Raw genomic sequence first — 26,511 nt, forward strand, 5'->3', positions numbered from 1 at the left:
GTTTGTTTCTTTGACTGGGCCATATCTTCAATTTTCCTAGTGTGATGTGTTATTTTTTGCTGGTGTCTAGGCATTTAATTACCTTAATTAGTTTATTCTGGAGATTGTTTTCACTTCTTTTATCTAGGGTTTTCTTGTTGGGTGAATTTGTTGTCTGTCTGTTCTTTGACATTCAGTTCAGCTTTTTCTGGACCACTAGCTTAGGTTTTGTTCAACAGAGGAAAATTTTTTAGGTTTTGTGTTCTTGTTCCTTTCCCTCCTGTATGGTGCCTTCCCCCCCACCCCCACCCTCACGAGGATCTTCTTAGGTATTATAGACCCCAGCCGGATTTTCCCAGACCAAACTGGCCTCCTATCAGGAGGAAAGAGTCACCTACGTCAGTTTTCCCTGCGGGTGAGACCAGCAGGTTGAAAGACTTTCCTGTAAAGTCTCTCTTATCCTGCCCAGTATGTGGTACTTGTCTGCCTGCAGGTCCCACCAGCATAAGATGATGCGGCACCTTTTACTTTGGCAGACTCTCCTTGCTGGGGCCATGCTTTGGACAGAGAAGAGGTTGTAGGCTGGCTTTAATGGCTTCAAATTTCCAAGCCCTGTGGTCTGAATTCCTTGATGGAGGGATTCCACCTGAGTTGGGCCTCAGCCCTACCCTGGGGAAGGCACTGTCTCCAGATAAGCTCTCAAAGAAGCTGGTTTCTGCCTATGCCTGGGGCAGTTGCAGCCTGAGAAGTCCTGCAGCCAAGCCTCGGTAGAAACATAGCCACAAAAACCTCTGTTTCCTTTCTTTTTTTTTTTTCCATCAGCCCTGCCGCCTTAACACTGGAACAAAAATCAGCCACCTCCACTTTGATCAGGGTCACCTGAGCTGGGGGCCTATTTTTAGTAGTCAGAATTTGTGAATTAATTCCACACTTGAAGCTTAGTTTTGCTCAGCCCCTGCTGCTGATAAAGTCTCTTTCCTTTCCCCTCTGGGAAGCAGCCTGTGGGGGAGGGGCGCCAGCCGCCATGGTTTCGGAAGCTCACGATTCTGGGGGTGTTTGCAGCTGGTCTGGCTGGTCCAGACTGGGGTACGTTGTGTGCAGTCACTGACATGGCCCCAGTAGGTGTTCTGTACTGTTCCTGGTTATTTAGTAGCTATTCTGGAGGATGAACCCACACTTCACTAAGCTGCCATCTTGGCACCTCCTCATCGCCCTTTCTTGAGTGAAGGAAACCTCTTAACAGTGCCTTGGTTTGGACATTTTTATAAACCTGCCTTAATTTGGAGATTTCCTCAGCCTTAGAACTGTAAACTGTTAATTTCTTAAATTCCCCTTTTTAAGAGTCATTTATTTCATTTCTGGTATATTGCATTCTGACAACTAGCAAAGTAGAACAGCAAGTCAGTATTTCCCAGGCAAAACAGGGCCAAGGACCCATGAAGGAAGCTCAGACCAAGTCCAGAGAACCTTGGGGTGAGTATCAGGAAAGACGCCAGAAGCTTTTTTATGAGTTTCTGATGCTGTGCTTTTGTGGCCTGACTTGCACATAGCACTCTTTAGCAAACTGTTCTCCGCAGCTCTAAGGAGGCACTGTGTCTGTTAACAATCCCCCCTCCCACCCCCATCCCCTGTCCTACCTCCCTGTCACTGAAACATTGACTGCCTTCATCGTCCTACAGGGTGGGTTGAAATAGCAGCTCAGAGTTGGGGCTCAGCAATTCGAATTCACTGATGAGAGAGTACCATCAGTGCCTACCCATGCCCCTCCTTGTTTTGGCAGAAGAAAACTTCCAAGTTGCTCTCTCTCTATACAAAAGCCAGCCAGGGACCTGAACCTGAGGTGGTCCATTTTGAAAGTCAGGCTTTGGGCACTAGCAGCTGCTGCCAGTCTTGAGAGTCTTGTTGTGGTCTTGAGAGTCCCAGAACGGTTCTTTCAGATAGTGCCTTCCTGTCCACTAGCTGTTTTGGAGGAAGTGTGTCCTGGAGCTCCCTACCCCACCATCTTCCCTGAAAGTTGCAGTGTGGTAATGTTTTGTTCATATGGGATATTGGTCTGTAATTGCAATATTGGTCTGTAATTTTCTTTTCTTGTGTTATTCTTATCTGGCATGGAAATAGGGTCTTTTCAACTTTCTGTGTATGTGCAGGATTTGTGTTAATTCTTCTTTGCATGTTTAGTAAAATTCATCAGTGAAGTTATTTGTTGCCATACTTTTTTTTTTGGTTGGGAGATTTCTTGATTCAGTTTAAGTAATTTGAGTGTCTCTAGGAATTTTTCCATTTCATCAAGTTTATCTAATTTCTTAGCAGACACTTGTTCCTTTGTTCATAGTATCCTTTTATTTATATCTGTAAGATCAGTAGTTGCGCCCCCCCCCCCCCCCTTATTTTGAGTTCTCTTTTTTCTGTCCTCTAGCTTTTCTCCCTTTGTCAGGCTATGCTTTAGTTTCCTAGACTGCTTAAGCTGAAATAGTTCAGCTTAAACAATAGGTGTTTATTTCTCATGGTTTTGAGGCTGGAAGATGCCCAGATCAAGGCATCAAGGCAATGCTCTCTCGCTGAAGACAGTAACTTTCTCGGGCTGGCTTTTGGTGATCCTTTATTCCTCTGGCACATGGCAAGGCACATGGCATCTCCTGGTTTCTTCCTTCTCTTCCTGGTTCCATCTCAGCTTCTTGCTTTCTGTGGCTTTTTCTCTCATGTCTGAATTCATTCCATTTATAAATTACTCCAGTAATTAGATTAAGACCCATCCTGATTGGGCTGGACCATACACATTTCAACTGAAATAACCTCATCTACATAGAATGGGTTTACTTTCATTTTATCATCATTTATTTTGATGTTCAAATTGTTCCCAATTTGGCCAGTTTGAACCCACCTTAGCTGACTTCAGTGTTTTTTTGTTTGTTTTGTTTTGTTTTTTGTTTTGGCTTGGACATATCTGTCATTCTTCAAATACTTTCTTGCTGTCTGCCATAAGATATTTTGGACTTAGCTTTATTTAATTAAAAAATATAAAGCCATAATTCACATACCATAATTTTCATCCTTTGAAAATGTACAATTAAATGGTTTTTAATATAGTCACATATTCATGTAACTATCACCACTATCTAATTCTAGAGCATTTTCATTAGCCCGAAAAGAAACCCTGTTCCCATTGAGCAGTCATTTGCCATTTCCCCTCCTATTCTCCCCTAACCACCAGAAATCCACTTTTTTTCTCTGTGTATGTTCTAGACATTTTATAGATGAAGTCATACAATATGTACCTTTTTGTGTCTGATTTCTTTCACTTAGCATATTGTTTTCTAGATCCATCCTTGTTATAGCTTGAATCGGTACTTCATTCCTTTTTTAGCTGAATAATAGTAATATTATGGATGTGCCAAATGTAGTTTATCTATTCATTCATTGGTGAACATTTAGGTTGTTCCTACTTTTTAGCTATTATGAATTACATGGATGTGGACATTCATGTACATGTATTTCTGTGGACGTATGTTTTCTGTTCTTTTGGGTTCCAGGCTTATCTTATATTTTCTTTGCCCCAGGCCTGGAATCAACCATTTCTCCAAGAAGGCTCTTTTTAGTGGAGAATAGGATCTAGAAGCCATATATGGGCATTAAATGTGCTCATTCCTATTGGGGTATCATTCCTTTTAGGCTCTCTTAGTGATAGAGCTAGAGAATGAATATATATATATATATGCATATATATATGCACATGTAAAAATATATACATTTTTACTTTTGTATTTATTTATCATATATATTAAAAACTGTGAAGTTACACTAATACCTCCAATTCTAGCCCAACACAAGAAAACTCATCTAGTTTTCTCCCTTTCTGTATCTGAATTTTAATTCCATGATTGTACAACTGCCTTCTATTATTCTTACTTTATTTACTTATTTGATCAGTCCTCCTTTTAGTTACTAGTCTCCTGTCTCTGCTGCTTCTCCCCTGTGATGTGCCTTCCACACCCCCTCACACTCTGACACCTGCACTAGCTGTCGTGCTGCATGGACACCCTGTTTACCCTGCTCAGGCTTTTAACTCCCTCTCATGGTTTGAACCCTATGTAGATACCTGTTTCCCCCATTCATGCTCTTATGTCTCATACCAGGCCACTTCTCCATGTGGATACAATCCTCACCCTGCTAGGTCTCTGACTTACCAGGCCAGACTGACTCCCACATAAATGCCCTCCATGCTCCCTTTGTTTTCTTACATTCAACTCCAGGGTACCTCTCCATGTGGAATACCCTCATTCCTCTCCTCTGACACCATATGCAGGTGTTCCCACCCATGGATAACTTTCTCACCCCACTCTGGTTCTGACATTCTACATCAGGTTGCTCCTCCATGGGGTCACCTTCCTCGTGTTGCCCAGGCTCTGTCATCTTATGCCAGACTAGCCCCCACATGGACACCCTTCTCACCATGTTTGGGCTCCAACAGATCCGCAGCAGGCCACCATGTGGACACCCAGCTTACCTCACACAAGCTCTCAGTATCCTGCTCTGGACCAACATGGCTCCCTTCTGGTTGAGATGCCAGCCTTGTTCTTTAGAATTGAATTTTGGGGGGACAGAGGGTGATGGAAGAGGAAGAACTACTTTGTCTTATCCTTGAACTGATTTTGTTCTTTATACCTCCTTCAGTTTTTTCTTTTTGCCTTTGAATGGTCAAAATTAACTCTCCCTAATTTCCATTTCATCAATTTGTGGCATTTCTTTGCACTTAAATGATATTTTAGTTTTTTCACTTTGCATGTATTTGTGGGGTGGGAAAATAATTTTTGTCTGGGATGATTGGCTATGATTTTTATAAATAAATATTATTTTTCTACCTATATAATCCCCTAAAAAAATGTGTGACCTCTACGAGGAGGAAATTACTAAAATAAATAAAAGTTGCCTGATGTGTGAGGCTTGGTAATATATGGGCATGGTGGAGTCTTAACAGGCCTCCACCTAATTCCAGGGCTACTGTAAAAATATGCAGCATTTCTGAAGAAGGATCCGCCCAGGAAATAAGTCTATGGTTTGTTTGGTGCTTGTATTCTCCCTTGTAATTAGCTTAATCAATTTTTAATTTTGAAAGTACCAGCTCTTAAATTAAATATGTCCAATAAACATCCTTTGGAAATTTAATTTTCCTTGTTTCCTTCAAACTGTTTAGAGTAGAAGTTCAAATGTAAAAGCAAGAGTGATAAAATAGATACTACCATACGGTACAACAATTCGGTAATTTTTCTTTACTTTTTTTTTTTTTTTTGGGTGGGTCCGGGAAGTGAACCTGGGTCTCCTGCATGAAAGGCGAGCATTCTTCCACTGAGCCACCCATGCGACCCCAGTAATATTTTATACGCTTTTGTTCGTACATTTTGCATCAATATATTTCATTAACTTTTATCAAAATTGGAACAGAATCAAATCCATATACACTTTTATCTTTACATAAGATAAAAGTTATTTCTTGGTCTGTAGTTATCACCCATATTCTAAATGAATTTGCCTGTCAGATCAAGATCCAGATATTTGCAAGTATATATACCATGTGAAGCTTTTAGAATGATTATATAGGAACTTAAAAAATAGAATTGGATAAATAAAATATTTCTACTGTGTAAATACCTTTCAGGTGTTTCTGCCCAGTTTTCCTTCATAGTCAGATGCTTTGGGAGCTGGTACTATTGGGAGAGCCCCTCGTCGTTATGGCACCATCACCATTGGAGTCGTCAGAGACTGTATTGGCACTTGTTGGGTGAGAATATTTTTTGTGTGATGGTCACATGTGTGGCGCTTTCCTCTCTAGGATATCTTTCCACACATATCATTGCATTTGATTCACACAACAAACTTGTAAGAAGGTAGTGTTTGTTATAGCTGCATTTTAGGGATGAGAAAATTGATGCAGCCTTCATGATGACTGGAAGCATGTTTTTATTGTTCCCAGCACTGAGCATCATTATATTCACTTACATGTTGCTTGATAAATATTGGTTGTTCTAATATTCAGTATCTAGTAGCTAGTAAATGGTAGGGTCAGAATTCCACCCTGTCTTGGGCCCCAAACCCCACATTTTTTCAGTATGCCATTCCGCATTATATATTTCCATCTGTCTTTCTAGTTTTCTGAACTGCATTTACCATTTATTGAAATAGATAAATTATTCCATTGGGTGTATAGTGGTTGTATAAAACTTTTGTAGTTATTGAGTAGAGGCTTTAACTCTTGAGACTCTGTTTTATGTGTTCTTCCTGTTCTGCAGCTGTATTTTTCCACTAAAGTACTACAGTGATTTCCGACCCTATTTCACAATTCATGATAGTGAATTCAAAGAATATACTACTCGTACTCAAGCCCCGTGAGTAAACAGAATAACTTTTATTGATTGGTTTTATAACTAAAGTTATATAGAATTATTTTTGGTAATTGTTTTAAAGTTTTATATAAATTTCAAACTTGTAGGTAGACTGATTTAATAAAGAAAGTTTTGGGAACTGCTGGTAATAATTTAAGATTTCAGGAATGTTGCTTATTTTCTTTGAGTGATTTTATTTCTTAATTAAAGCTGTCTTGTCTTTAACAGCTATTTAACTGTACTTTCCATTCTATCGTCTTTCCTTACCTTAGGACTGCTTGCTGCAATAATAGTCACTTCTTACCTGTGTAACTTTCTTTTCCTTTTCTGCCTTCTTCATTGATTCAGCATGTAGATATGAAAAATCTTCCAAATCTGTAAATGGGAAAAAATCGTCCTCTCTTTTCTCTTTTAGCTCCTGCCTTATTGCTTACCATCTATTTGTAGCTAAAGTTCTAGAACAACAAAATCTCCATTTACTGTCTCTACTTATTGGTTTCCTGGTTTCTTCTTAGTCCACTGCAGGTTGACTTCTTCATCGTCATTGAAGTTGTTCTTGCCAGAGTTATCTAGACAGTTCTCACTCCCTTGGACACATTTTTGTCCTATTTTTCTTGTCTGCCTTTTCTTACGACATTTAAGATGTTAACCCTGAATGTGTTTTAATCCTTGATGCCACTGTCTCCTGGCTGTCTGGCAATGATCTCTTCTCCTTTGTAGACTATATCTCTGCTGACTCCATAAGTGCTGGTGTTCTCCAGTATTGTGTTCTTCATTCTGATTTCAGCCTAATTCTTTTTGTACATTCTTATTTATACTTATGACCTCTCTAAACGGCTCTCATACTGATGACTGACATATATATTCCTGTCTCAGATTTCTGGGATGTCTAGTCCTGTACGTCTAGTTGGTTAGTTTGTTAGTAGTTTTATTTTGTTTTGTTTTTACTTTTTTAAAAAAGCACATTGCCACCTTGACATCTTTTTTTTAAAAAGTATTTTAATTGAGACATCTTCATACACCATACATTCCATTCAAAGTATAAAATCAGTGGTTCACAGTATCATCACATAGTTGTGTATCTATCACTACAGTCATTTCTAGAACATTTGCATCACTCCAGAAAAAGAAATAAAAGGAAAAAAGAAAATACCCATACATACCATACCCTTTACCCCTCCCTTTCATTGACACTATATTGTAATCTACCTATTTTTTTTACCCTTTACCTCCTCCTCCCATTATTTATTTGTTTTTTGCTGGACATCTCAATAGTACTAAATTCTTTTCGCCACCCTCTTATTTCCCTTAATCTCATGCTTCATCCTATTTTCATGATGGTAGTATATTCCCTTGGTTATCAAAAATCTGAATTGTCATAAATTTTTCCTTCTCAACATGCACCACATTAAATTTTACCAAATTCTGTCGGTACAGTGTCCTAAATATCTCTCATAATGCTTATCTTCTTTCTACAGCTCCCTTTGCACTCTTACTGCCTCTAGTCTTTTTCATATTGCCATGCTGCCTTAGGCCCAACCCTTCTCTCCATGTAGGGCATCTTCCAAACTTCCCCTAGAGTGATCTTTCCAAAAAGCATATTTTCATTTGTGTGGCATTCCTCCCCTTGGTTATCTAGTAGCATCCCTTTGCCTACAAGATAACATCTAAACTTTCTAGCATTTATGTTGATACTTAAAGATATGCTCAACATCTGCCCATCTACTCTCATTTCTGACTATTCATCCTTCCCACTTTGTAGTTCAGGAATGCTGAACTTTTTGTAGTTCCACAGACATACCATGATCTCACTTCACTGCATTGCATATACTGATTGTGTTTCCCACATCACCCTTACCACTTTTATCACTTGGCAAAAAGCTTCTGCTCATCTTTCATGCCTTTGTGTAAATGTCATCTTTTTGGTGAAGCTGTGCTTCAATCATCTGGTAGATGTAGGTTCTCCTTTGTGGTTATTGTACATTTATACCATCTTTACTGTCTTCTCTTTCTAGCATCAAAATTGGGTGTAGATCTCTTTCTTCCTAGCCTTTGTCCTGTTGAGAGGACCGTGTTTTTTCATCTTTATATGCCTAGAGTTAAACACGGTGCTTGGTACATAATATATTGACATGTACTACATTGAATGAATGAAGGAAAACATAATCTCTTATTTATTGTTCACACAAAAAATTGTGAATTATTCTTAATTGATAGAGCATTCATTCTTTTTCTTGTTTTTGTTCTTTGTTCATTTGTGTGTAGGCCTTCTGTCATATTAGGAGTAACCAATCCTTTTTTCGCTAAAACACTCCAGCACTGGCCGCACATTATTCGAATAGGAGACCTTAAACCTCCAGGTAAAGTATTAAGTTGGTATTCTGTTGATAGAATGTAGTGTGGCTGAGCAGGTTGATTTCTTCTTCGTTTTTATCCATTGGTTACTTCTTTTAAATATATATTTTTATATAGAAATCTTTATACACATACATAGTATACAATCAGTGGCTCACAATATCATCACATAGTTGTGTATTCATCACCATGATCATTTGTAGAACATTTGTATGACTCCAGAAAAAAGAAATACAAAGAGAAAAGAAAAATTCATACATGCCATACTCCTTACCCTTACCTCGCATTGATCACTAGTATTTCAAATTATTTTTTTACTCATCTGTCCATACCCTGGATAAAAGGAGCATCAGACACAAGGTTTTTGTAATTGTGTGGTCACATTGTAAAAGCTATATCATTTTACAATCATCTTCCAGAATCAAGGCTATTGGAACACAGTTCAACAATTTAAGGTACTTCCCTCTAGCCATTCCAATGCACCATAAACTAAAAAGGGATATCTATATAATGCATAAGAATAATCTCCAGGATATCTTCTCAACTCTGTTTGAAATCTCTTAGCCACTGAAACTTTATTTAGTCGCATTTCTCTCTTCCCCCTTTTGGTCAAGAAGGTTTTCTCAATCCCTTGATGCTGGGTCCTGGCTCATTCCTAGGAGTTATGTCCCACATTGCCAAGGAGATCCACACCCCTGGGACTCATGTCCCACATGGAGGGGAGGGCAGTGAGTTCACCTGCCAAGTTGGTATATATAGAGAGGCCACATCTGAGCAACAAAAGAAGTCTCTGGGGGTCATTGGTTACTTTTTAATTTATGTTGATGACGGCCTTCTTTGAGGACTCTGAAAATGGGCTTTGGGTTTTTGCAGTTTCTTAGATGTGTAACCCAGTATGTCCACCTACCAAAAATATACTTATGGTGTTAGAAATGTTCAATGAATTATAACAAAATGTCACCTCAAAAGTTTGAGCTACTTTTTATATATGTATTAGTACAGTAAAACAAAGATTTCCAGCACTTCTTGAGTAGAACTTTATAGAAAGTTTAATTCTCAGCCAAGTCTCAAGACAAGTATTACATATCTCTGTGGCACTAGTATAGGGAATGGTCAAAAAATTGTGCTTTCCTTGAGGAAAAGACATATATGTATTTATATCATATAATCTTATATATATCTCAGATAATTTCATACCTTTCTCACTAGGATTTTAATGTTTATTAAATGAGTAAATGAATTCTGAGATTGGATGTTTTGTTAACATAGATAACAATTTAATGGTACCTCTGATATCTCTCACTGGACAATCATGAATTTTCCACTGATGTAGTTGAGACACATGGTAAGATATTTAAAATATTTTTTACTTAATGATGTTTGTTTTAAAGAATTTCCTTCTAGTTCATATAGTTGTATCTAAAATGTTGTTTAATAATATGATTATTTTATAAGAAATCCCTTCTGCTATACACATAAATCTACATAGACATATTAGAGTCATAGACTAACATTTCAAAACATACTATTTACAAATATTTGACTCAGGTTTATACTGGAATCCTTAGAGACTTTATGAAATAGAGAAAAAGAGCTTCACCCTGGCAGAGTGTGTTATCTTATATAGAACAGCCTCTTTAAATCCAAATTCTTTGTCTTATGGGAGGATTAAATACAGTGGCTGAAATATGGCACTGTATAAATGTCCTGATCCCACTGCCATTGCATTAGTGTCCTGAGTTATTGATACTAGAGTCTTAAAATATGAGAAAATTTTTAAAAACCTTAATTTAAGATTGACATTTACCTTCTCTCTAGTATGTCTAGTATGTCCCAGGTCTGGTCATCCTCATTGATGGTTTCTTTTAGTTTAATCTTCTCTTCCTCAACCATCTCTTCCTGTTTTTTTGTATGTTTTGTAATCTTTTGTTGAAACCTGGACATTTTGATATTTTTGTGTGTTGCTGGAATTTAGACTCAGATGTCTGTTTCTTAAACTTGTATCCAGCTAGTGTTATGATAGGACTTTCTTTGAATCCTAGGATTTAGCCAAAAAAAAAAACATGCCTTTCTCAGTCTTTGCAGATTAGCCTGTGTGAGTATTCCTTTTCAAACTTTAGCCACACAATGAATTTCAAGAATAGCTTTAGGCTAAAGTGTAGGAGCCTCCCTAGTCCTTTCTTTACATGCATCTTGTCTTTAGCCATACACACATGGTGCTTTGGTTTGCTGAAACTGTTGGAATGCAAATGCTAGAAATGAGTTAGCTTTTACATTGAAAATTAGTAGCTTACAAATTTACAGTTCTAAAGCCATGAAATGCCCCAAATTAAGTCATCAGGAGGAAGATGCCTTCTCTGAAGAAAGGCTGCTGCCATCCAGGGTTTCTTTCTCAGATAGCAAGGCACATAGCTGGTATCTGCTGGTCCTTTGCTCCCAAGTTTTGTTGCTTTCAGCTTTTTATTCCAGTGGCTTCCTGTGCCGGTTTAAATCTATTATGTACCCCAGAAAAGCCATGTTTTAATCCTGACCCAATCTTGTGGGGGCAACAGTTTCTTTTAATCCTGATTCAGAACTGTAGGTTGGAAACTTTTGATTAGATTATTTCTATGGAGATGTGATGCGCCCAGTTGTGGTGTGACCTTTTGATTAGATGGAGATATGACTCCACCTATTCCAGGTGGGTCTTGATTAGTTTACTAGAGTCTTTAAAAGGAGAAGTATTTTGGAGAAACCTTAGAAACAACAGAGCCAACAGAAACTTCTGAACAGAGCTAACATAGATGCCGACAGTTGGAGAACAGACACACAAATGTTTGAAGATGCTTGAAGCCCAGCCAACATTGCCATGGATGTTAGACACCCAGAACCTGGAGAGAGCCAAGGGAAGCCAAGAGATGAAAGCCAGCCCTGGAGAAGCAAGGTAAGGAACTCCCACAGGAACAGAGGCTGAAAGTAACGGAAGCCAGGAGCAAGGGACCAGCAGATGCCAGCCATGTGACTTCCCAGTTGTCAGAGCTATTTCAGACCCATTGGCCTCGGTTGAATAAAAGTATCTTTACCTGGATGCTGTAGTTTGGACATTTTCATGGGCTTAGAACTGTAAACTTGTAACTTATTAAATTCCCTTTTTAAAAGCTATTCCATTTCTGGTATATTGCATTCCGGCAGTTCGCAAACTAAAACACCTCCTCTCTGAGCTTCTGTGGGTCCTCTCTTAACTTCTCCATGACTTTTTCTCTCTAAGCCTTTTCTGTCCTTTATCCCCTCATAAAGTACTCTGGTAAAAGGATTAAGACCCACCTTGAATGGGGTGGGCACATCTCAATTAACATAGCCTAACCAAAAGGTCCCACCCACAGGTCTGCACCAATAGGAATCAGTTAAAAGAACACGGCATTTTTGGGGTTACATAACAGCTTCAACTCAGCACACATGGCCCTAAGAATTCCCTGTTTACACAGGTAAGAATGTCTTCTCTTCCCTAGGAAACGACATCTCCTGAAAGTCTTGGGCACAGCACTGTCCACAGCCAGAATCCCTGTCCTATGCAGACTGCTTTCCCATCATGTTCTTTAGGAGAAAAGAGCTCTGTGAGCTGCCTTCTACACACAGGGCAAGTTCTGGGACTGCAAGCCCATGATGAGTGTGTTGGGTCAGTTTTTCAGGCTGCCAACAGACAGATAGGGCCAGATACTCATGCTGCCAGAATGTGCTCTGCTCCATTCTTGATCTTTGAGAGATGAGAATGGGGCTAGCAAGCACACCAGGAGATCCTAGCATTTTTAAGATGCCTTTTTCTTGATTCGGTACATTTCACATTTCTGCAGCCCTTGATAGAGTAACATGAATTAAGTCCATTTAACTTTTTAAGAAACCAACAAACTGTTTTCCAAAGTGGTTTACCAATTTACATTTCTGCCAGCCATAATTGGGGGGATTCCCATTTCTTCATATCTATGCCAACATTTGATATTGTCTTATGACTATTCTAGTGGTTGTGAAATAGTCATTTTAATTTGCCTTTTCCTAATAACTCATGATGTTGAACATCTTTCAGTTTGCTTATATCTTTGTATATCTTTGGTGAAATATCTATTTAAGTCTTTTGCCCATTTTTAGTTAAGTTGTTTGACTCCTTATTGTTACATGTTAAGTCTTTATGTATTTTGGGCACAAGTCTGTTTTCAGATATTTGATTTGGAAAACCAATTTCTCAATGGTTTCTTTTGAAGTACAAGTATTTAATTTTGATGCCGTTTATTTTATAAATTTTTTTTGTTTTACAAATTTTCCTTTTGGTCATATGTAAGAACTTGTTACCTAATTCAGTGCCACAAAGATTTGCTCCTAGGTTTTCTTCTAAAAATTTTATAGTGTTAGTTCTTACATTTAGGTCTGTGATCCACTTTGATTTAATTTAATTTTGTGTATGATATAAAGTTCTAAAGTCATCGTTTTGCATTTGTGGATATCCACTTATTCTAACACCGTTTGTTGAAAGACTATATTTTCACATTGAATTGCCTGGGCACCTTTATTGAAAATCAGTTGTGACGGTAACTTTAAGAATTATTCCTGATTTTTTTTCTTTATACCAATACCACACTTTGTCTTGATCACTAGCTTTATTGTACACTGTGAAATCAGGAAGTTTAATTTCTCCAACTTGTTTTGTTGTTTTGACTATTCTGGATTTTTCATATTTCTATATTAAATTTAGGATCACTTTCTTGGTTTCTGGAAAAAGTCGGCTAAGATTTGCTAGGAATTGTGCTTATTCTGTAGTTCAATTTAGGGAGAATTGTCATCTTAAGAATGTTGAGTTTCTAATCTATGAACATGGAATGTATCTTCTTTAGTTTCTCTCAGCAGTGTTTTTTAGTTTTCATTGTACAGATCTTGCACTTCTTTTGCTGAATGTATTTATTTATTTATTTATTTTTGATGCTTTTATGAGTAGAATGTTTTCTTGCTTTCAGTTTTGGATTTTTTTAATTGCTAGTTCATCAAAATCCAATTAATTTGTGTGTATTGAGAGAAATGCATTTTTTTTTTGCATGGGCAGGTACTGGGAATCGAACCCAGGTCACCAGCATGGCAGGTAAAAATTCTAGCACTGACCCACCATTGCGTTGCCCACAATTTATTTTTATATGTTGGTCTTGTTATTTGTTTATTATTTTCACTAGGGTTTGTTTTTTGTTGATTGTGTAGGGTTTTCTACGTACAGGATCATGTCATCTGCAAATAAAGTTTCACTTTTTCCTTTTTTATCTAGATGCCCTTTTAGTTTTTGTAATTTTATCTATTTATTTATCAGAGTGAGCTGTGTTGAACCTCCAGTGCAATGTTGAATAAAAATGATGAAAGCAGACATCTTTGCCATGTTCTTTGTTTTAGGAAGGAAATATCATTCCGTATTTTACCATTAAATATGATGTTACTTGTAGGTATTTCATGGATGCCCTTTATCAGGTTGAGGAAGTTCCCTTCTTTTTCTAGTTTTTTTGAGAATTTTTATCATGAATTGGTGTTGGATTTTGTTAAATGCTTCTTCGGGGCAGGCCACGGTGGCTCATCAGGCAGAGTTCTCCCCTGCCATGCCAGAGACCAGCGTTTGATTCCTGGTGCCTGCCCATGTTAAAAAAAAAAAAAAAAAAAAATTAAATCCTTCTTCAGTACACATTGATCATGTGGTTTTTTTCCTTCATTAATATGGTATGCTACATTAACTGAATTTTGGATATTAAATAAACCTTAGATTTCTCAGATAAATCCCATTTGGTCATGGTGAATAATCCTCTTTAATCTTCTCTTTATGTTACTAGATTCAGTTTGCTAATATTTTTTGAAGATTTTTACATCTATATTCATCAAATATATTGTTCTGTGGTTTATTTTCTTATGATGTCTTTGTCAGCTAATATTCTTTCTTCTCTGAGAATCCTCTTATGGCAGGTGAAGTTACCATTTAAAAGTAGGATGAAGAGGGCAAAGAGGGATGACTGTTAAATTTATCTTCAAAATGGGAATAGGAACATATATGTAATATTAATTATACTTTTTTAAGTAGCTTATCTTATAGGAGAGATGCTGTGTTCTCTGTGATTATTTCTGTAACTGGTTTATTTTAATCATTTCTTTGAATATTACTTTTTGTGCAGGATAGTGTTATATGGAAGCATTATGCTTTATTGGTCCTTAATCACTGAGTAGTGGATGCTAGAGAATAACAGTGTCCTTGGTTTGGCCCTTGTTGAATTACTAGAAATGGTAGGTTATGAGCAAAGGCACCAGGGGATGGTTCAGTGATTTGGGGCAAGATCTGTATCTGGCTGTTTCTGAGACTGTTAGATCTTTTGTTGGCGAAGTTCTTAACAGAAGTACAAGATTCTATTAAATTTAGTCTGTAATACTTTTTCCCATTTGTCTTTTTATGTATGAGTGTTTGGTATACGTCTTGGGGCATTTTTCTGTCCATTGAGCTCTAGACCAGAGCCATTGCATATATTGCATGCCTTATGCAACATAGTAGCCATGCTTCTTGGCTCTGAATGTTCACGATAATCTGAGAGGGTCAGTAAAACTGCAGGAAAAGCATTTCATGCAGGACTATCAGGGAAAGCACAGTAAAATTGAGCTTTGCTCTGTTAGGTCCAGAAGTTCATAGCTTTATCAGAAACATTCATTTAGTTTTAACTGTACAGTGTGATATTGTCTCATGAGATGAAGAGTTTACTTCTAGTTTTTTTTTAAAATCTAAATTCTGTTAAACTAGTAGATACAATGTTAGGGTAATGCTCTTTAACCAGCATTCCTGAAAGAAAAAAACAATTCTACTGGTGTATATTGGATCAACTTAAAAAACTCAATTTCTGATAGAAATTGGGTTTGGTAATTGCAGACCAGGAAAGGTAAAATATTTGGCCTAGATTAAGAGCACTATTGTGCAAATGTATAGAGATGCAATAGTGAGGGCTCTTAATTTAGTAATGTTAAATCCCTCTCTTGTGTGCAGTGTGCATAAGAGACACAGAATAAATATTTTTTAATAGTAATTTTTAGTTGAGGTAATATATATATGACATAAAATCATTTTAACAATTTTAAATCGACAGTTCTTAGACACTACGTACATTGCCAATATTGTATAAATTTCACCATCATCTATTTCCAAACTCCAGAATATTTTCACCATCCCAAACCTTCTTTGGCAGTAACTTCCTCTGTTTTCTCCAGTCCCTGGGTAACCACTATTCTGCTTTCTGTGTCTACAACCTTTCTTAATCTAAGTATTTCACGTATTTGTCCTTTTGTATCTGGCTCATTTCACATGTTCCATTACATCACTTCTTTTTAGGACTGAATAATATTCCATGTATGGACGTACTACATTAAATGTATCATCTTTTGCTGATGTACACTTGGGTTGTTTCCAGCTTTTGGCTATTGTGAATAATGTTCCAGTGAGTCACATTAGTGTACAAATATCTTTGAGTTCTGCTTTCAGTTATTTTGGGTATATACTTTGGAATAGAATCTTTCGGTCATATGTTATTTTTCTTTAACTTTCTGAGAAACTGCTGAACTGTTTTCTGCAGTGGCGGCTCCATTTCATATTCCCTGCAACAATATATGAAAGTTCTTATTTCTCTGAACCTTCGCCAACACTTGTTATTTTCACTTCTTTTAATAAATGCCATCCTAGTGGGTCTGAAGTGTTATCTCATTCATCTGCATTTCTGTAATGGTCAGTGATGTTGAGCATGTTTTGAAAAAATGGCTATTCAAATCCTTGGACCATTTTTTTTAAAGCATTTTTATTCACACATCACGTAATCTATCCAGTGTGTGTACAATCATTGGCTCTCATTGTAATCACAGAATTTTACTTTTATCACCACAGTCAACTAGAACATTTTCATAGCTCCAATATACCTCCCTACTGTTGACATATAGCATTAGTATGGTGCCTTTGTTACAATAAATGGAAGAATATTAAAATATTACTATCAGCTATTGTCCTTAATTTGTGTTACGTGTATTTTTCCCATATATTACCCTATTATTAGTACCTTGCAATAGTGACATACATTTGTTTTAGTTAATTGAAGAACATTCGTATATTTGTACTATTAACCACATTCATCATCCACAGCAGAATTCATTGTTGCACAGTCCCATGTTTCATCCTCTAGCTTTCCTTCTAGTGACGTACACGACCCTAAACTTCTTTCAACCGCAATCACACACACAATTCAGCACTGTTAATAATGCACACAGTAATGTGCTACTATGACCTCTGCCCATTCCCAAACATTTGCAATCACCCTTAGTAAAAATTCTGCACAAATTAAGCATCAGCTCCTCATTCTCTACCCTCATTCTGTCTTCTGGTAACCTATATTCTAGATATTAACTCCATGAGTTTGCTCATTATAGTTAGCTTGTGTTAGTGAGATCAGATGATAGTTCTTTTGTGTCTAACTTATTTGATTACACATGATGCCCTCAGGGTTCATCCATTCGTCACATGCATCAAGACTTCATTTTTTCTTCTTGCTGAATAATATTCCATTGTATGTATATACCACATTTTGTTTATCCATTCATTAGTTGATGGACACCTGGCTTGTTTCCATCTTTTGGCAATTGTAAATAATGCCACTGTGAACATCAGTGTGTAAATATCTGTTCATGACCCTGCTTTCAGTTCTTCTGAGTATATACGTAGTAGCTGGATTGCCAAATCATATGGTAGTTCTGTACTTTGCTTCCTGAGGAATAGTCAGACTTTCTTCCATAGATCTGTACCATTCTCCATTCCCACCAGCAGTGAGTAAGTGTTACTGTCTCTCCACATCCTTTCAAAACACTTGTAGTTTTCTGTTTTTTAAGTAGTGATCATTCTAGTAGGTTTGAAATGATATCTCATTGTGATATTGATTTATTTCCCTAATAGCTAGAGATGTTGAGCATGTGCTTTTTAGCCATTTGTGTTTCCTCTTTGGGAAAGTGTCTATCTCAGTATTTTGCCTGTATTTTAATTGGGTTGTCTTTACATTGTTGAGTTGTAGATTTCTTTATATTTTCTGGATATTAAGCCTTAAAATATTAACAACCTAGTTCAAATAGCACCAACTTAATTTCAGTAGTTTGCAAATTCTCTACTCCAATATATCTCCATCCCTCCCCTTTGTATTATTATTGGCTCATATTGTTATTGGCTCAAATAATTGTACGACCATCAATGTGGATTTTAAATGTCATTTTATATATTTGCCTATTAAGTCTTATGGGAAGAATAAGCAGTTCTAAACCAAAAGTACGATAATAAGAATTACTTATTTAGCTGTGTAGTTATCTTTACCAGCGTTCTTTATTTCTCTTGTGTCTTTGGATTACTGTCTAGTGTCCTTACATTTCAGCTAGAAGGACTCCCTTTAGCATTTCTTACAGGGCCTTTTTCCTGGTAATGAACTCTTTTGCCTTTTCTTTTTTTTTTTAGTGGATAAATGTTTTAATTTCTCCTTTATTTTTTCATTTTTATTTTTTTATCCCCTCCTTTATTTATTTTCCTTTTTTTTTATTGTATAGTATAACATATATACAAACTTTGTTGGTTTGTACAGAATGGTGTGATGTCCCAACACATCCCAGAGTAACCTGGGCAGAAGATTAAAAAGTATTTACAAAGTCTCCTTGAGGGACTGGGAGGAAAAGGTGGAAATATTAACTTTCCCACATGGGAGAGACCTGATACTATTGCAAGTATTGGGGACTGCCAATTTCAGGGCCGGGACCTTGATCTTGGGGCTTGCCCTTATGAACTATATTCCTGCAGAGAAGAAGTTAAGTCTACTTGTGATTATGCCTAAGCATTACCACCAGAGAACTTCTCTTGTTGCTCGAATGTGGCATCTCTAAGCCAACTCCACAGGTGAACTCACTGCCCTCCCCACTACATGGGACATGACTCCCAGGGGATGTAAATCTCCCTGGCAACATGGGGCATGACTCCCGGGGATGAGCCTGAGCCTGGCCCTGGCAACATGGGAGAAAGAAATCCTTCTTAACCATAAGAGAAAAGAGAAATGAAACAAAATAAAGTTTTAGTGGCTGAGAGACTTCAGATAGAGTTGAGAGGTCATCCTGGAGGTTATTCTTATACAGTACACAGATATCCCTTTTCAGTTTTTGGTGTATTGGAATAGGTAGAGGGAAATACTTGAAACTATTGAACTGTTATCCAGTAGCCTTGATTCTTTTAATTATTTTAAATTTTATTTTATTTATTAAACATACCAACATACAAAACACAAACATTCTTACCATACGATCATTCCATTCTACATATATAATCAATAACTCACAATATCATCACATATTTGTAGTTCATCCTCATGATCATTTCTTAGAACATTTGCATCAATTCAGAAAAAGAAATAAAAAGAAAACAGAAAAAAATTCATACATACCATACCCCTTACCTCTCCCTTTCGTTGATCACTAACATTTCAATCTACTAAATTTATTTTAGCATTTGTTCCCCGTGTTATTTATTTATTTTTAATTCATATGTTTTACTAGTCTGTTGATGAGGTCGATAAAAGAAGCACCAGACACAAGGTTTTCACAATCACACAGTCACATTGCGAAAGCTACATCATTATACAGTCATATTCAAGAAACAGGACTCCAGGAGCCTTGATTTTTGAAGATGATTGAATAACTATAGAGCTTTTAAGGTCTTTCTGTGTAATTGTGAAAACCTTGTGACTGACACTCCCTTCATCCAGTGTAAGGACATGCGTACGCAAAAAAAGACAGTTAATAAAGAGCAGGGGAATAGGAGGATGGGAATTTCTCTAATAAAAATTTTAAATTAAAAAAATATATAGAAGAATGCCTTAACTATAATACCCTGGCCAAGTAATAAAGTAAATAGACAGCAAAGTACTAACTTATACAATTCCAATTTTGTGGTATGAATATTTAGAGTGGCTATTAGAATCTTTGTGGTGTTTCCTTTAGGTGAAATTCCTAAATAATTACTTTTATTTTTATTTTCTTTTAAAAAAATTGTACAGAGCTCTCATTTCAAACGATGCAAGTTCTCTGGTAATGAATGGTAGCGGTGATAGCACAATACTGTGAACATGATTAACAGCACTGAAATATATGTCTAAGTGTGGTTAAAGGGGAAATGTTACATTGCATTTATGGTAATAGGATAAAATATTTTAATCCATTAAACTACACTATATAAACAGTGAACCCTAATTAAACCATGGACTATTAGTTAATAGTACAGTCATAAAAATGTGCTTTCACCAATTATAACAAATATACCACACCAATGCAAGGTGTTAGTAATAGCGTGGTATATGGGAGTCTTGTATTTTATGCAAGTTTTTTCTATCAACCCACAATTTCTTTAATAAAATTTGAATGTTAAAAAAGATTTTAAATAAAGAAGACTACTTTAACTATAATATCCCTGGTCAAGTAATAAAGTAAATAGACAGCAAAGTATTAATCTTAGAAAATTCCAATTTTGTGGTATGAATATTTAGAGCGGCTATCAGAATCTTTGTGGTGTTTCCTTCAGGTGAAATTCCTAAACAAGTTAAAGTGAAAAAATTGAAGAACCTGAAGACTCTGGATTCTAAACCCGGTACTGGCTTTTATTTACATTAAATATATACTTATGTGGATATTTGTGTTTTTCTGATTACCTTATTTTCTTTTCTTCACTTCCTAGGAGTTTATACTTCTTATAAGCCATATCTAAATAGAGATGAGGAGATCATAAAACAGTTACAGAAGGTAATTTCTTCCTCTTGTTATTAACTTAAATTCCTTGTTCAGGTGTGCAATATCCACATAAGCATGTGCTTTATGTGTAATAATGTGAAGTGGGATCTCTCTTTTAAACCAAACCTTCATATAAATCAAGAATTCTTAAGTGGCAGTAATTATGGGCTTGGAATATTGGAGCTGCAGCTATAAACCAGTACCAATCTTCCTAGAAACTTGGGAGGTATAGTGAAAAAAAACATAGACTCTCCCATGAGGTAGTTTAATTTCTAACAGCAGAGGATAGCTAACATTTTTTAAAATTTAGATAGTATTAATATGACAAGTATGAAATATAAAGATTGTCTTCATTGTGAACTGATAATTTTAACTATGGAATGAATGAAGTTGCCTAAGCTGAAGAGCTCTAAAGATTCCTTTCACAGGATATTTCACAATTAACTTCAGATTATTTCAAGATGAAGCTCTATTTTTTATATATCAATTATAAGTATATAATTACATGTCAGGTATACTTCTATAATTACCCATATATAACTCCCCTAAATGTTTTATATTTTTATATTCTATATTATGCATTGTTTTGTATAGGTTGTCATTGTTTCTTCTTTTAAGGGTGTACAGCAAAAACGTCCTTCTGAAGCTCAAAGTGTTATTCTCCGACGTTATTTTTTGGAACTGACACAAAGCTTCATCATTCCATTAGTAAGTTAACAAATATATATTTGCTTAATTGACTGATTTATTGAAGGATATATGAATGTCGTTCCCGCCCCCCCCCCACCAACCTTAACTTAAAGTGTGCATTTTGCCTGCTCAGGCGTTGGGTGATTGAAAATAGAGCCCTTTGCAGAAGAGCTGGAGTCTTTATTCTCTTATCACCTGTGTAACTTTGACAAATCACTTCTCTTCTCTGACCCTCAATTTCCTTATCTGTAAAATGTGGCTAATTCTACTCTCTCTACTTAGCATTCAGTGTTGTTGTAAATATTAAAAGGGGTAATCGTTGTGAAATATTAGGTAATTTTTGCATTTTGTACCTTAAAAGAAAGTTATCCTGAAGCTTTTTCTTTGGTACTATTTTTGTAACTTTTTATTTTCAAATAATTTCAAACTTACAGGAAAGTTGTAAATATAATTCAAAATAATGTGGAGAACGCCTATATGCCCCCTACACAGATATCCAGATTTACCAACTTTTAACTTTTTGCCTCATTTGTTATATCGTTCTGTCTATATCTCTGTATGTATCTGTCATGTATTTTCTAAACCTCTGAAATGGAAGTAGGTTGCATATGTCATGCCCCTTTACGATTTAATATTTCCCTGTATATTTCCCAAGAACAATTTGATACTATTTTCTTGAGTGCAATTTGATATGATATCTGTGAGACTAACTCCATGATTATAGGGACCATATATGTCTTATTTGTTATTATTTTCTCATCCTTGCATATGGAATAAATGTCTAGATGATATGATTATCCTAAGAAATTCAGTGGCATGTCATATTAAAATACTAAAGATGTTTCACAGTATCAAGTAGTACAATGATGATGTGGTCCTAATCTGGAGACTGCATCATAGAGTTTTTAAGGTAAAATAGACTATCTGTGGACATTGTATGAAGACAGCCTGGAGATCTTTGCTGTTATTTGGGGAAGAAATAATCTTTCTTGGACTGTGGATGTTGATTTACTTTGTTTCATTTAAATCTGTTTGTTTAAATAAATGAATTTTATTATAGGGCTTAAGAGCGTGGACTAAAGTCAAGTAGACGAGTTCAAGTCCAAGTTTTGTAACTTTGGGCAGGTTATTTAGACTTTTGAAGCCTCAGTTTCCCAATAATCCCTGCCATATAAAAAGATTGCAAGGACTAAAAGAAATCATGTAAAATGCTGAGCACATTTTCTGGCATATTTTAATCAATAAGGTAATTATTACCATTAAAAAAATATGTAGTCCCTTTGATTATTCCCAACTCAATCTAAATTTAGTTTTATCTAGTATGGGGAATGATGGAGTTGTTGGTGTTCATCAAAAGTGCATGTGATGAAAAACTTGGAAAACTATTTCTTTTAAGATCTGTTTGAATGTTTTAAGGACTCTCTGGGTAAGAACATCTAACTTTAAAAAAAATTTTTCTTGGTTTTAGGAAAGATATGTGGCAAGCTTGATGCCTTTGCAGAAAAGTATTTCTCCATGGAAGGTATGAATATATTCAGATAAAATCCTATTTGTTTGGTTAACTGTTATTAACTTCTATGAATATATCCATTTCTAATTTTAAAATACAGTGTGTCCTGTTTTATAGAGCCCACCCCAGTTAAGACAGTTCCTTCCAGAAGAATTTATGAAAACACTTGAGAAAACAGGACCTCAACTGACCTCTAGAATAAAAGGCGATTGGATTGGACTATATCGGTTAGGCTTTTTTTTCACCCATCTGCACTTAAACTTTCATTCTTTTTAAAAATTCCATTGCTTTACTTGGTTCTCTGAGCTATAGGTAAGAAAGGTATTGAGGAGAGAAAATGAGTCATAATTAAAATTTGCTTTAAAAAACTTTTTTTATAGGCATTTTCTTAAATCTCCAAATTTTAATGGCTGGTTCAGGACCCGGAGGAAGGAAATGACCCAGAAATTGGAGGCACTCCATTTAGAAGCTCTTTGTGAAGAGGTTAGAAAACAGCATGTTTGTGTGATGATTAACAACTTTTGAACGTAAAGTTATACTTAGAGGTTGGAAAATTATAATCTTATCTATTTCTTTATAAATAGTAATAATAGCTAACTTTTCTAGATCATGTACTTCCTGCCAGGGACGGTATGGGTGTGTTATTATTATCTCTTTAATCTTCACAGCAACTCATTGAGTTAAGCACGTTATGATCTGCATTATGGGTCACCTGAAGTATAGAGGAGTTAAATGACTTGCTGCGGATGACATCACTGCTTAGAAGAGTAGCAAGCAGTGTGCTAGAACCCCTTGCACTGTGTCATAGAACAGATTGTGTATATATCTTCTGAGCTATTCAATTCAGTGACCTCAGCTGAAATTGGCTGTGTTGAGAGTAGTTACACCAGAGAAATTGGCCGATGCCATAAACCAGAGACTTTTCTTTGTATTATTAAAGATTTACAGGTATACCCCTGAATGGTACCAGTTTTCAAATCTGTACATACTTTTCCAGTATGTATGTGCAATATTATCAAACTTGGACTGACTTTCATATTGTATAATTTATCACCAGACTATTTTAAATTGAACTGCTTGTGAAAATATAAAAGATCGTCCTATTTTCATTTGTATTTACCTATAAATGTTGAGGTAGGCTATCTTCATTGTTTTCTTCCTAATAAACTCCAAGTGACTGTGGATACTTTTTTTTTTTAACTTTTTATTGTCAAATAATTTCAAACTTACTGGACAGTTGCAAAAATAATGTAAAATAATACAAAGCCCCACAGAGCATTCCAGTATCCCTCCATCCAGTTATACAGATTTACCAGCTTTAACATCTGCACAATTTGTTATATCCTTCTACCTGTCTATATCTCTTTACTTCTTTTCTAAACATCTGAGAGTAGTTCACATACATCATGCTTCTTGAACACTTAATACTTCTGTGAATATTTCCCAAGAACAAGGTTATTACTTATATGATTACCTTAAGTGCAGTTATCAAATTTAAGAACTTTAACATTGGTGTTATAGTCTGATTCTGTTTTTCTTCAGTTGTCCCAGTAATGTCGTTTTGGGCATTTTTTGTAGAATTAGATCCCATCCAGAGTCATGTATTCAATTAGATTGTCATTGTATGTTTAAGTCTCTCTCCCTCTTTTTTTTATTATGGAAACACATATACATCATATAAGTTCCCATCTCAACCACACCAAAGTATACAATTCAGTGGATTAACAAGATAATCAATGTTCTGCCACCCTCGCCACCTTCCATTACTAAAACTCTCCCATCTCCCTGAACAGGAACTCTATACCAGTTATGCATTTACTACCCATTGTCTCTGCCCTCCATCCATTATACTAGGTAACTTGTCCTTATAAATTTGCATATTCTAGTTATTTCATATATATGGAATCATATAACATCTGTTCTTTTGTGTCTGTCTGACTTACTTCACTCAACATTATGTTTTCAGGGTTTATCCATGTTGTAGCATGTATGAGAACCATTCCTTTTTGAATGAATAACAAACATCCCATTGTATGGATATACCACATTTTGTTCATCCATTCAGCTATTGATGGACATTTGGGTTGCTTCTATGTTTTGGCTATTATGAATAATGCTGCTATAAATACTGGTATACGAATATCTCTTTAAATCCCTGCTTTCAATTCTTTTGGGTATGCATCTGGATGTGGTTTTGCCAGATCATACAGTAATTCTATGTTTTAACTTTTTAAGGGACTACCAAATTGTTTTCCACAGTGGCTACACCATTTTATAGTCCCACCAACACTGTACTAGATTTCTTATTTCTCCATATTCTCACCAGCACTAGTTATTTTTTGCTTTTAAAATAATAGCTACTCTGGTAGGTGTGAAGTGGTATCTCTTTGTGGTTTTGATTTGCATTTCTCTAATGGCTAATGAGGTTGAGCATCTTTTCATGTGGTTATTGGCCATTTGTATATCTTTGGAGAAATGACTATTCAAATCTTTGGCCCATGTTTTAGTTGACTTGTTAAGTCTTTCAGTTCTTGATTTGGAGGAGTTCTTTAATCATTCTGGATATTAAACCCTTATCAGATATATGATTTCTACCTATTTTCCCCTATTGTATAGGTTGTCTTTTCACTTTCTTGATAATGATCTTTGGTGCACAAAAGTTTTTAATTTTGGTGAAGTCCAAGTTTATCTATTTTTTTCTTTTGTTGCTCATGCTTTTAGGGGGAGTCTAAACAATCCATTGCCTAATAAAATGTCTTAAAGATATTTCCCTTCGTTTTTTTCTTATAATTTTGTGATTTAGCTTTTTTATTTAGGTTGTGGTTTCATTTTGAGTTAATTTTTGTATGTGATATGAGGTAGGAGACCATGTTCATTCTTTGCATGTGGGTATCCAGTTTTCTGGACACCATTTGTTGAAGAGACTGTTCTTTTCCCGTTAAGTAGACTTGGTGTCTTTTTCAAAAACAGTTGGCCATAGATGTGTGGGTTTATTTCTGAACATTCGATTCTATTTTGTTGGTCTCTATATCTGTCCTTATGTCAGTATCACACTGTTTTAAAGTTCTTTATATTTTTTTCATCTTTTTCAAGATGGTTTTGACTGTTTGGGGCCTCTTTGATTTTTCTAGTAATGATTTGTAGTTTTCTGCATAAAAGCCCTTTATATCCTTTGTTGAATTTAGTCTTAGATATTTGATTCTTTTAGTTACTATTGTAAGTGGTATAATTTTCTTGATTTATTTTTTTGGCTTTTTCATCACTGGAGTATGAAAATGCCGCCGATCATTGTGTGTTGAACTTGTGCCCCACCACTTTCCTGAATTCATATATTAGCTCTAGTAGCTTTCTTGTAGATTCTTTGGTATTTTACATATATATAGGATTATTCATTTGGAAATAGAGATGACATTCCTTCTTCTTTTTTAATTTGGATCCCCTTTATTTTTCTTGTCTAGTTGCTTTAGGTAGAACTTCCAGTGTAACTTAAATAGCAGCCCACTCTTGATTAAATCATATCTCCAGGGAGATGATCTGATTACAGTTTCAAACATACAGTATTGAATAGGGATTATTCTGCCTTTATGACATGAGATTTAGATTAAACCATGGCTTTTCTAGGGGACATACATCCTTCCAGACCAGCACACCATCTCATCAAAAGTTACCACCCACAGTCGGTTGGGTCACATCTCTATGGAAACCATCAAAAAGGTCCCACCCAGCAATATTGAATGAGGATTAAAGGACATGGCTTTTCTAGGGTACATAATAGCTTCA

At 35.9% G+C, this 26,511-nt stretch overlaps 1 protein-coding gene across 2 annotated transcripts in view; it reads left to right on the top strand.

Annotated features, from left to right (window-relative positions):
- Positions 1-26,511, top strand: part of DENND6A (DENN domain containing 6A) — a 143,899-nt gene that overhangs the window by 112,567 nt on the left and 4,821 nt on the right. For both annotated transcript variants that reach the window (XM_077128906.1, XM_077128907.1), the window contains exons 10-18: positions 5,633-5,755; positions 6,264-6,359; positions 8,622-8,716; positions 20,326-20,391; positions 20,479-20,543; positions 21,150-21,239; positions 22,690-22,743; positions 22,849-22,958; positions 23,112-23,214. In XM_077128906.1, coding sequence (XP_076985021.1) covers positions 5,633-5,755; positions 6,264-6,359; positions 8,622-8,716; positions 20,326-20,391; positions 20,479-20,543; positions 21,150-21,239; positions 22,690-22,743; positions 22,849-22,958; positions 23,112-23,214 — 802 coding nt within the window. The remainder of the gene's footprint in view (positions 1-5,632; positions 5,756-6,263; positions 6,360-8,621; positions 8,717-20,325; positions 20,392-20,478; positions 20,544-21,149; positions 21,240-22,689; positions 22,744-22,848; positions 22,959-23,111; positions 23,215-26,511) is intronic.

This window comes from Tamandua tetradactyla, chromosome 15 (assembly GCF_023851605.1).
Source record: "Tamandua tetradactyla isolate mTamTet1 chromosome 15, mTamTet1.pri, whole genome shotgun sequence".
NCBI classification, from domain to species: Eukaryota; Metazoa; Chordata; class Mammalia; order Pilosa; family Myrmecophagidae; genus Tamandua; species Tamandua tetradactyla.